The sequence below is a fragment of the Limulus polyphemus genome, unplaced genomic scaffold (assembly GCF_000517525.1).
Source record: "Limulus polyphemus unplaced genomic scaffold, Limulus_polyphemus-2.1.2 Scaffold383, whole genome shotgun sequence".
NCBI classification, from domain to species: Eukaryota; Metazoa; Arthropoda; class Merostomata; order Xiphosura; family Limulidae; genus Limulus; species Limulus polyphemus.
The window spans coordinates 361,418-372,412 of record NW_013665993.1 but is presented as its reverse complement, the minus strand read 5'-3'; the positions used below and the strand labels follow the sequence as shown (position 1 = coordinate 372,412).

Sequence of the window (10,995 nt, the reverse complement as noted above, 5' to 3'; positions counted from 1 at the left end):
TTATTATTTCGTTATATGCCTTGGTTAAATTCTATTTTAGTAGTATTTTCGCTGGACGAAATTTATTTTTTCAAAATATAAGCATTTCTTTCATTTAAGGGTTAAATTTTAAGAATTCAAATATTATCTGTGTACAAGTACTTCAATTTATTCCATAATTTTTTAATGACAACAATTTTGCTCCTAAATAGAACAGGCCCGGCATGGCCAGGTGGTTAGGGCGCTCGACTCGCAATCTGAGGGTAGCGGGTTCGAATCCCTGTCCTACCAAACATGCTCGCCCTTTCAGCCGTGGGGGCGGTTATAATGTGACGGTCAATCCCACTATTCGTTGGTAAAAGAGTAGCCCGAGAGTTGGCGGTGGGTGGTGATGACTAGCTGCCTTCCCTCTAGTCTTACACTGCTAAATTAGGGACGGCTAGCGCAGATAGCCCTCGTGTAGCTTTGCGCGAAATTCAAAAAACAAACAAACGTTAATGAGGCGCTATTTTAACAAGTTAAAACGAGCTCAGGTTTAAAAAAAAAGATGTACTATTAGAACGTTCTATTGACATAACACGTTTACACAACAAGAAAGGAAATAACTATTTTTAAACAACGAGGCATATTTAACTAATTATGTAACCACACTATTGCATAACTATTTGCCCCCCCAGTGGCACAGCGGTATGTCTGCGGACTTATACCGCTAGAAACCGGGTTTCGATACCCGTGGTGGGCAGAGTACAGATAGCCCTTTGTGAAGCTTTGTGCTTAATAATAAACAACAACATAACTATTTGAGTAGTATAGCTTAAAGGTTCATTCTTGTAAAACCTGCCAAGTCGATGATGAGAAACGTTCCCTACTGGAGCTTTGTGTAACTATAGGTTGGGAATTTTGAGAGTAATGTAACATGTAATTTTTTAAATTATTTCAGTTTAGTTTTATTTTTAAAAATTTAGATTAGACAATAGAACAGCCGAGATGGACGAATGGGTCCCATGTTGTCCCGAAACGTTATGTTATGTAATATGTTTTAGAATGAAAGAGTATAAACGTACGTGTTTAAATAACATTAATGTTTGAATGTTTGTACAGCGTAATATGGACGAATGGGTCTCATGTTGTCCCGAAACGTTATGTTATGTAATATGTTTAAGAATGAAAGAGTATAAACGTACGTGTTTAAATAACATTAAGGTTTGAATGTTTGTACAGCGTAATATGGACGAATGGGTCCCATGTTGTCCCGAAACGTTATGTTATGTAATATGTTTAAGAATGAAAGAGTATAAACGTACGTGTTTAAATAACATTAAGGTTTGAATGTTTGTACAGCGTAACATGCCTATATCTTAAAACACTACAAGAGATTTAACAGCATCTGTGATAGAATACTTACTAAGTAAATGAATGGATGATTAAAAGTAAGAACGAATTCATTTTGAAAAATGTACAATCCACCAACGTTTATGTCATCGATTTTGTAAATTATTACATAATTTTGTGAGCTTATCGTTTGTACAACAATAGAAAAAAACGACGTTCTTTAATAATTTTATTTCTTTTTTGTTTCAGATTTTCATCATCCATTGAAATGATTTCTTACTATTCAGATTTTCAGCAAAAACAGACCACTGAAAAATTGGACGAGTTGAACCAGAACTAAGAAAAATATCAATTTTAAAACTTTAAGCTGTTATTGATTTCTTTTATATAGAAATGACAAGAAAAGCCTTATAAATACACAAGCTAATACAGATTTACTTGTTGCATCATTATACGTCTGACATAAGTCAAACTTTTGTGTAAATATGTTTTAAATTCGTGTTACGAGATTAATCATTTTTAGCCATTACATTTTCCTCTTTATAACTCTTTAAATATATATTGCTTGGAAAATTATGTGTTAAGTGTAGTTTTTTATTCTAACCGTTTTGGAAGACAGTAAATTTTCTTAACGAAAAATTAATATAGTTATATATATCAATTGACGAAAAATAAAACAGTCAAGTGGAATATACTGTGCACAAACTTATTATTAGGTTTTGTTTCACAATAACGAAAAATGTCAACTTTGGACTTTGGAGAGACACCAGAAATTTTAAATGTGTCGTTTATGAACTCTTCAACTATTATAAATAACACAAAAGACAAGGGGATACAACGTGACGAGACAATAGCGCGGATAGAGGTCGGAGTCTTGGCGTCAATTTTCACCCTGACTATCCTGGGAAACATGTGTGTCCTAGTGGCACTGGCAGTGAGACGGATCAAAATGGCTAGGATGTATTACTTTCTCTTACATCTCTGTATTTCAGACCTTATTACTGCGTTTTTTAACATTCTGCCCCAACTTGCTTGGGATGTTACGTATCGATTTTATGGTGGAAATATACTGTGTAAAGTAATTAAATATTTGCAGATTTTGGGCCCTTATTTATCTTCCTACGTCTTGATGGTTACGGCCATCGATCGTTATCATGCGATTTGTTTTCCGCTTAGAAACTGTGTCTGGACTCCTCGAAAGTCAAAGCTAATGATCATTGCTGCCTGGACAATATCGATGTTATGTTGTGTACCTCAAGTGTTCATTTTCTCGTACCAGAAAGTTCTAATAGAACCAATTACTTTTGACTGTTGGGGGGTTTTCATTCAACCATGGGGAGAAAAAGTTTACGTCTTGTGGTATGCTTTGTCACAGTTTTTCATTCCACTTATTGTAATAACTTTCACTTGTGTTCGCATATGTAAGAATGTTTGGTATAACTTTCATTTGAGAGGAAAAAACTCTAGACCTCAGACATGCAACGATGTTGTAGACGAACATAACAGTAATGTTTTTGAAGAAGGAAGGAACCCAGAAGTGTCCACACGCCAAATTTTATTACTAGCAGGAAGATCTTACCGCTTCAAGGGACGTGGTCAAGTAGAAGTGTGTCTAGACGCTGAGGCTAACATGACAAAATATGATCAACAAAACTACAATGGTCCCAGAAGTCACTCTATGCGAGGTCTATCACGTGCTAAAGTCAAGACAGTTAGAATAACTGTAGTGGTGATTGCTTGCTACATTATTTGTTCAACACCATTCATTGTTGTTCAGCTTTGGGCTTACTGGAGCCCGTATGCCCAGACTTCGCCTATTTGGAAAGGTAAGCTATCTGTAAACTAAAAAAAAATATTTAAAACTAAAAGAAACAGTGAAATCTGAGTAACTTGATCAGCATAATTTTGATAACATGGTAACAAACAATCTGGTATGCTTGTCATTGTTAAGTTAGAGTTCCTATTATTTTTGTCCAACTTTTTCAAATTTTCTAAATTGTTTGATCAACAAATTCGGTTAAATAAAGGTCCAATCGAAATAGAGTAAGGTCTCACCAAGTCAAATAAAAGTCCAATCTAAATATAGAGTAAGGTCTCACCAAGTCAAATAAAAGTCCAATCTAAATATAGAGTAAGGTCTCACCAAGTCAAATAAAAGTCCAATCTAAATATAGAGTAAGGTCTCACCAAGTCAAATAAAAGTCCAATCTAAATATAGAGTAAGGTCTCACCAAATCAAATAAAAGTCCAATCTAAATATAGAGTAAGGTCTCACCAAATCAAATAAAAGTCCGATCGAAATAAAGTAAGGTCTCATCAAGTCAAATAAAAGTCCAACCTAAATATAGAGTAAGGTCTCATCAAGTCAAATAAAAGTCCAATCTCAATATAGAGTAAGGTCTAATCAAATCAAATAAAGGTCCGATACAAGATATTGCTATCAACTATACTCAAACGTCATCTCATTCAGGTAGCAGATTAGCAACCACTTTTTTATAGAGAGAATTTTATAGAGAGAAGAAAAGACAGATAGATGAATTAAGAAAGATCGTTAAGTCTGATTTTAATGAAAAATGATACTTATTGCTTTTTCCAATATACAAATATGTTGATGAGAGGGGTCTTGTTAACGTATAAACCGAAACACAAAACCACCAATGCATGTGGTATTCAGGTTCAATTGTTAACGTTTACAGTGAAACACAAATATAAAATATGTATGTGGTATTCAGGTACACAACTACCTTAGCCAGACTCCTGATCGTGCTGATAAAAGTCACCGTCATAGCCTAGGTACAAGAGAAAGAGGAACGAATACTGAAGTTAAGCTAACTACCAATTTACAAACATAAAGAAATACTTCTTACCTAGAATGTTTTGAAACCTGTCTTATTTACAACTCTGATCTGCCTTCTGATACACGTTACACGTAATCTGAGTGAATAAGTGAAATCATGTTTGACTTCAAAAATAAATTCACATTTATGTTCATGTAGTTTACTCAAAATGTATATAATAAAAATACAACAAGTTTATGAATTACGATTATCTTTTTCAGAAATAGCATAAAGACAAAGCAAAAGTCCGAAAATAGTTCATTATATACCAAATAAAGTATTTTGTGAGTGAAAACTACTCGGAAATTATACATATATCTTCATTAATTTTGGATGAAAAATTGATCCAATTTTGATTTCACCTTTCAAGACTAAATCGTATAACCTGTAAACATGGGCAACAAAGGAAACAATGTGTATATTATATTTTATGATCAATTCAAAGTAGATATGTGCTTGTCCTTCTCAGGCTTCATGTAAGTACTGTTCAAGCCAAGCACTCAGGTTTCCATCAAATCTATCTCAACGTTTCAAGCCAAAATTGTTTATTTTTCAGACTATATTGTATTATTGAATATACATCATTCGTGTACGTAAATAGTTTAATACGTAGCTGAAAAACTTGTGTGTATATCACTTGACATCAGGGTTCAATGACCCCCATGGTTTCTGTTGCGGTTGTTTACTCCACGTGACTTTTGAAAATCCTTTTTTAATCCTGAAGACACCACCTACTAAGATATGATTATCCCCCCCACACCATCTACTGAGGTATGATTACCCCCACACACCATCTACTGAGGTATGATTACCCCCCAAACACACACCACCTACTAAGATATGATTATCCCCCCACACCACCTACTAAGGCATGATTATCCCCCACACCACCTACTAAGATATGATTACCCTACACCACCTACTAAGATATGATTATCCCCCACACACCATCTACTGAGGTATGATTACCCCCACACACCATCTACTGAGGTATGATTACCCCAACTTAAATTATACCATAAAATAAAATAATCACAGATAAAAAAACAGAAATGGATTATCTATAAAAACCCATCCAGATCACATATGATGTATTTAACCATAGAATATACGAATCTACACACAGTCCAAGGTAGTAGCCGCTCAATGAATGACAGTAAAATTATTTTCACTGTTATGTACACAGCAATCATCCCGAATTTCCATGCTTATCCTTCTAGTAGATAAACCAACAACGATTTGTAAGCATAACGAACATTTTACCTAGAGAACATACTACCTGTTTTGACATGACGTTTTTAATATTTTTTTCATGGAAAAGATAGACCTGATTTGTTAAAACATGTAGTATGTTCATCGTTCTCAGAAATTAATGTTTGTCAATTTACTATTGTATTAGCATAATGTGCTTCTCTACACAAACAAGTTTATCCCAATAGCGCTGCCATCTAGGGATTGCAAGAAAAACCACCGTATAAGATAAACGCAAAAATAATTAAGATATAAATCTAGCACAATGTAACACATTTCGCCTGATTTTTACCGTCTGTGTTAATTTTCCATGTTGTATTAGAGTAAAACTTCTGACTGCACTTCCGTAAAGCTCTTTTATGTCAACCAGATTATCAGGTGCAGACTAGCGAAGCAGCTTAGCGCAAAGTTACCGACTTGTGTAATAAGATCGCGAGTTCGTTCAGGAAGTTTTTATACGGAAACGTCTATCTTTCAACCACAACACTTACACTGCAAAGACATTTCAGCTTTTTTCTCTGACTCTGTGGTCGTCATTATTAGCTATATCCAATTGTAGGAGGAAAAACGTAGATATACTTCAGGTGAACGATGTTACAGAAATGCATTTTATGCTCTTTTTTTATCTTAAAATGTTATGGATGGGGAAAAATGTAAGTTTACACCTATGAATTAAATATAATAGACTTATTCTATAATTATGCTTCAATATATGTGTAATTGTGTATAGAAGATTAAAGGTTACGAATATAGATTTCATATGCTTTAAGATATTTTTATAACCTTCAGCAGGGAAAACCGTTAGCTTTAGGGGCTGTCTTAAAAATAACTCTATTTCTTACCGACATGATTATAGAATATATCACTTGTATGTTACTGAGAAAAAAATAATACGACATCGAATTGCAATCGAATCTCTAATACGGTTTTTCGTCAAACCTCTTGAAAAAGTAAAACCTGAAACGAAAAGTAATACCTAAAACGAAAAGTAATACCTGAAACGAAAACTAATACTATATTTTGGCAACCACTCCTCTAGGTATGTTCAATATTTGAAAGATTTGTTTTTTATAGAACATCGTTTAATACGTGAAGATGTTAAGATATGATATTTATCCTTGAAATCATACAGTAAACTCGGTTTTGTACTCTAGGGCGTGGATGAATCATGAAGAGGATACAAGATTAAAGAATATATGTTTTTTCGTTTATAATAAAGATGTTTGTTTGTTTCAAGATATCGCTGGTTTTGTAACCACGCTTTCTAGTTATTCAACTAGAAGTTGAAGTTGTGAAATTGTTTGAAGTAAAGGGGAGTTGATAAAACTTACCATATTTATTACACCAGTAACAAAAATATACCTGCTAGATTGAATCCAGTTCAACGATGTTTTTATATTTATTTTATTAACGTTTACACATTATATATGTCTAATAAATGTTGTCACGAATGTTTACAAAAATGGACAATGATCTTGTTATACTAATATTATCAGTTAGAGTAGAGGGAATAAGTTATAAATGTATATAAACAAGAATCTAGTTTCTTGTGCTGGTTTACTTATTAACACGGCCCGGCATGGCCAGGTGGATAAGGCGCTCGACTCACAATCTGAGGGTCGCGGGTTCGAATTCGCATCCCACCAAACATGCTCGCCCTTTCAGCCGTGGGGGCGTTATATTGTGACGGTCAATCCCACTATTCGTTGGTAAAAGAGTAGCCCAAGAGTTGTCGGTGGGTGGTGATGACTAGCTGCCTTCCCTCTAGTCTTACACTGCTAAATTAGGGACGGCTAGCGCAGATAGCCCTTGTGTAGCTTTGCGCGAAATTCCAAAAACAAAAAACAAACAAACTTATTAACACCGATTCCATTGGTAAAATATATGAAGGGAAAATGAACGCTCTCATTACATTAATTTGTTATCACCTATTTTTTTAAATCCTTTATGCGTATGTTATTTTTTTTTGTCGGTAAATCAGGGAAGTACAAACAGAATAAAAAAGGAACTCTTTGGTGTATTCGACGTCGATAACGAAGTTTACTGTTGCCTAAATCCCTACACGTTACTAATATTTTGTAGTAGTTTGGTTGAAACGAATATCCTAATAAGTAATAAGCTCTCCTGTAGTTTTTATTGTCACACTTTATAAATGTTTCACATGACTGTGTTAACAAATAAGATCTAATCAGTATATCTGTATGCTTACAGTCACACACTTGACTAAACATAGAATACAAAAACAAAAAGAGTAATACATCTTATGAAATTTAATACCCAACATTTTATACCAAATAATTTAAATGTCTACGTTCTTAACTGGGTTATTAAAGATGTCGGATGGATAATAATCGTGGTATTGTTATATTTATATAAAATCTTCATACTTAAAATTTCACAAAATTAATCTATCATCACATATTTTTATAGCTTTAATTAAAATTATAAGCAGAACTTCGAATCATCGCTCTATTTTAAATTTTGTATTAAATTAAAATACAAAAATAATTAAGTTTTTATTACCAATATTTTTCCACTTATTCTATTTAATTGTAAACATACTTTTTCGACAATAAACATTTCTCCTGCTGTTCGCGGGAGGCTTCTTCTTTCTGTTGTATCTATTAATACTGTCATGCATTTATATTTCATTCATTACACAAAGGCGAGACTCTGGTTGTTGTTTTTTTTTTTTTGTGGAGTAGTTTTAATTAGAAAAAAAAAATTCTTCGTTTACAAAAACTTGTGTGAAGTGGTATGGAATTATAATTTGTTTATTTTCTAGAATAAACAGCAGTTTAGTCTGAAAAGTATTTTTATTTATATCCTCTAGTTATTTTAAAGTTATAATACCACGCTGTTGTTCATAACTGAAAAAGTGAAATGTTGCTGTGTCGAAACAAGGAATTGCATTTCATTTTCAGAGACGCAAGATTCCTTCACCACAAAGAATACCTGATATTACGTTATTTTAAGTAGTGTAATTTACTACATGCAAGACCTAATTAGGTATAGAGGATTAATCGTCCTTTATAAGAACCAAGTCAGATTGGAACTGTGACGCCTAACATAACATGTTTTGCACTTCAATACTGGGTTCACAGATTGGAAGCTGTGACGCCTAATGTAACATGTTTAGCATCTCAATATTTGATTCACAGATGGGAGCTGTGTACGCCTAATGTAACATGTTTAGCATCTCAATATTTGATTCACAGATGGGAGCTGTGTACGCCTAATGTGACATGTTTAGCATCTCAATATTTGGTTCATAGATTGAAGCTGTGGTATCAAATGTGACATATTTAGAATCTCAATATTTGGTTCACAGGAATTTCACAACCATTTGACAGTCCAAATCCATCACAGCTTATGGTTCAAGGATTATAAAAACCTTTCTGAAGATAACTAAATATTGATATAGCCATACTGTTAAATGATGTAGAGACAAAGAACATAACATTCCTTAAAAAGGAACCTTTTCTCGGTGAAAGTAGAAACATTTACCCAGCAGAACGATTAGGACAGAAACCGACAACTAAATCGTATCCTGAAGGCATCCAGAGCAGCGTTCTCATACTAAAAATGGAGGCTATTTATACACAAGTGAAATCTACTCCTTAAACTTATTGTGATGAAACTGTTATATCTCCTGGTACTGTGAAACATGTAATAAACTAGGATTTGAAGCTGACGAACGCACACACACACACCAGAAGTGTACATTCTTCCAGCCACACGTTCTAAATCAACGGCTATATTCACGAGAAAGATAGCCAAATAAACTAGAATTACGGAAACCCACTTACATGGAAAGTTTGTTAAGATCTGTGGTCTATGATTAACCTCACTATCCTTTGCGGACATTTATTAAAATAGAAAATGTTGGAACAACCAAGACCTTCAGAATGATCACGATTTAGTGTAGAAGTTGTTAGAAGGGCAGCACGGAACTTGGGTACTTGTTATTAAAAACATAACTGAGTCTGAATAGTGGACTAAGTGTGGCTGACGGTTATCATATTCGTCTGCGGAAGGAATGATTCCATGCTCGAGCCACTCTGTAATTCAACCATAGGTGCGTTATAAAAGTTACCCTCAATTCAGATGTTTAGTTCAAAGCTCACGTGGAAGCGGGTACTGCTGACTGCCTGCCACCTCTTGCTTTCAATCAACACCTAAATATTAGGGAAAGTTTATATGAACCCTAAGTGCCTCCGACTTGGGTATTTAGTTCCTGTACGTTTATGGTACCATTTAGGTTGAAACTCTCAATAAAAAGGCTCTGCATAGTCATGTGATTAGAGCGCGATCTGAGGATCGCGGGTTCGAATCCACATCCCACCGAACATGCTTGCCTTTATCGTCACAATCCCACTATTTGTTGGAAAAGAGTAGTCCAAGAGTTGGCGGTGGGTGGTGATGACTATCTGTTTTCTCTCTAGTCTTCCATTGATAAATTAGGGATGGCTAGCACAGATAGCCTCGTGTAGCTTTGCGCGAAATTCATAAAAACCAATTCCAACTCTCAATAGAAATAACTGAAATCAGGAATGTGTTCTATAGATCCAGACTATGAGCGATTAACCGCAACTTACAGTTAACTTTTATATATGTTTGTGATATTCGCTATTTTCTTGAAATTTGTTGTTTCTGTTTTTTATTTTATTTTCTCGCTTAAAGGTTTACTTCAAAGTAATGCAAGATCGTTAGGACTTAGCATATACATAGGAAAATTGTGACAAGAGCGTTGCCATTCACATCTGTACATCTTTAAACAATTTGTAGAACTAGTCCTCACTGAATCTTCATGAATACTATGCTGTTTGTCGTATAGGTGAAGGTTATCGCACTTTGTGTTTGTTTAGAAGGATTCAGGCGAAAATGAACCTACTTGATAATTTTCCCTTGATATTATTCCAATATTTTAGAATAAAATCTACGTCACCATGAATGACGTATTGCTTTGCTTCTCGTACCTGTCAGTAAAAATATATTCAAACCCGAAACAATAACGGACTTTTCTGTTTTTAAACCCAACCTGTACTTTCTTCAAGTTTCTTAACTTTGTAAGGAAGAAGAATTCATCTACCTACATGTTGTTATTATTTTCTTAGTGCAAAGCTGCACAATGTGCTATCTACATTCTGTCCACCGCAGAGGATCAAACCCCGGTTTTTAGTGTTGTAATTCCGTAAACTTACCACTGACCCACCGGAGAAAATTACGTAAATGTAAGAAATTTGCATCCGAAAGGTAGAATGCTCGCCTACGGTTTCAAAGATATATAGATACAACCTTAAAATGGTTGTTGGGCCCGGCATGGCCAGGTGGTTAAGGCACTCGACTCGCAATCTGAGGGTCGCGGGTTCGAATCCCTGTCACACCAAACATGCTCGCCCTTTCAGCCGTGGGGGCGTTATAATGTGACGGTCAATCCCACTATTCGTTGGTAGAAGAGTAGCCCAAGAGTTGGCGGTGGGTGGTGATGACTAGCTGCCTTCCCTCTAGTCTTACACTGCTAAATTAGGGACGGCTAGCGCAGATAGCCCTCGTGTAGCTTTGCGCGAAATTCAAAAACAAACAAACAAACAAA

At 34.8% G+C, this 10,995-nt stretch overlaps 1 protein-coding gene across 1 annotated transcript in view; it reads left to right on the top strand.

The window, feature by feature from the left end:
* Positions 1-2,050: 2,050 nt before the first annotated feature.
* LOC106457869 (isotocin receptor-like) overlaps positions 2,051-10,995 on the top strand; it is an 11,792-nt gene continuing 2,847 nt past the window's right edge. Inside the window, exons 1-2 of the mRNA XM_022383921.1 lie at positions 2,051-2,816; positions 2,880-3,137. Of these exons, the coding sequence (XP_022239629.1) occupies positions 2,051-2,816; positions 2,880-3,137 (1,024 nt within the window). The remainder of the gene's footprint in view (positions 2,817-2,879; positions 3,138-10,995) is intronic.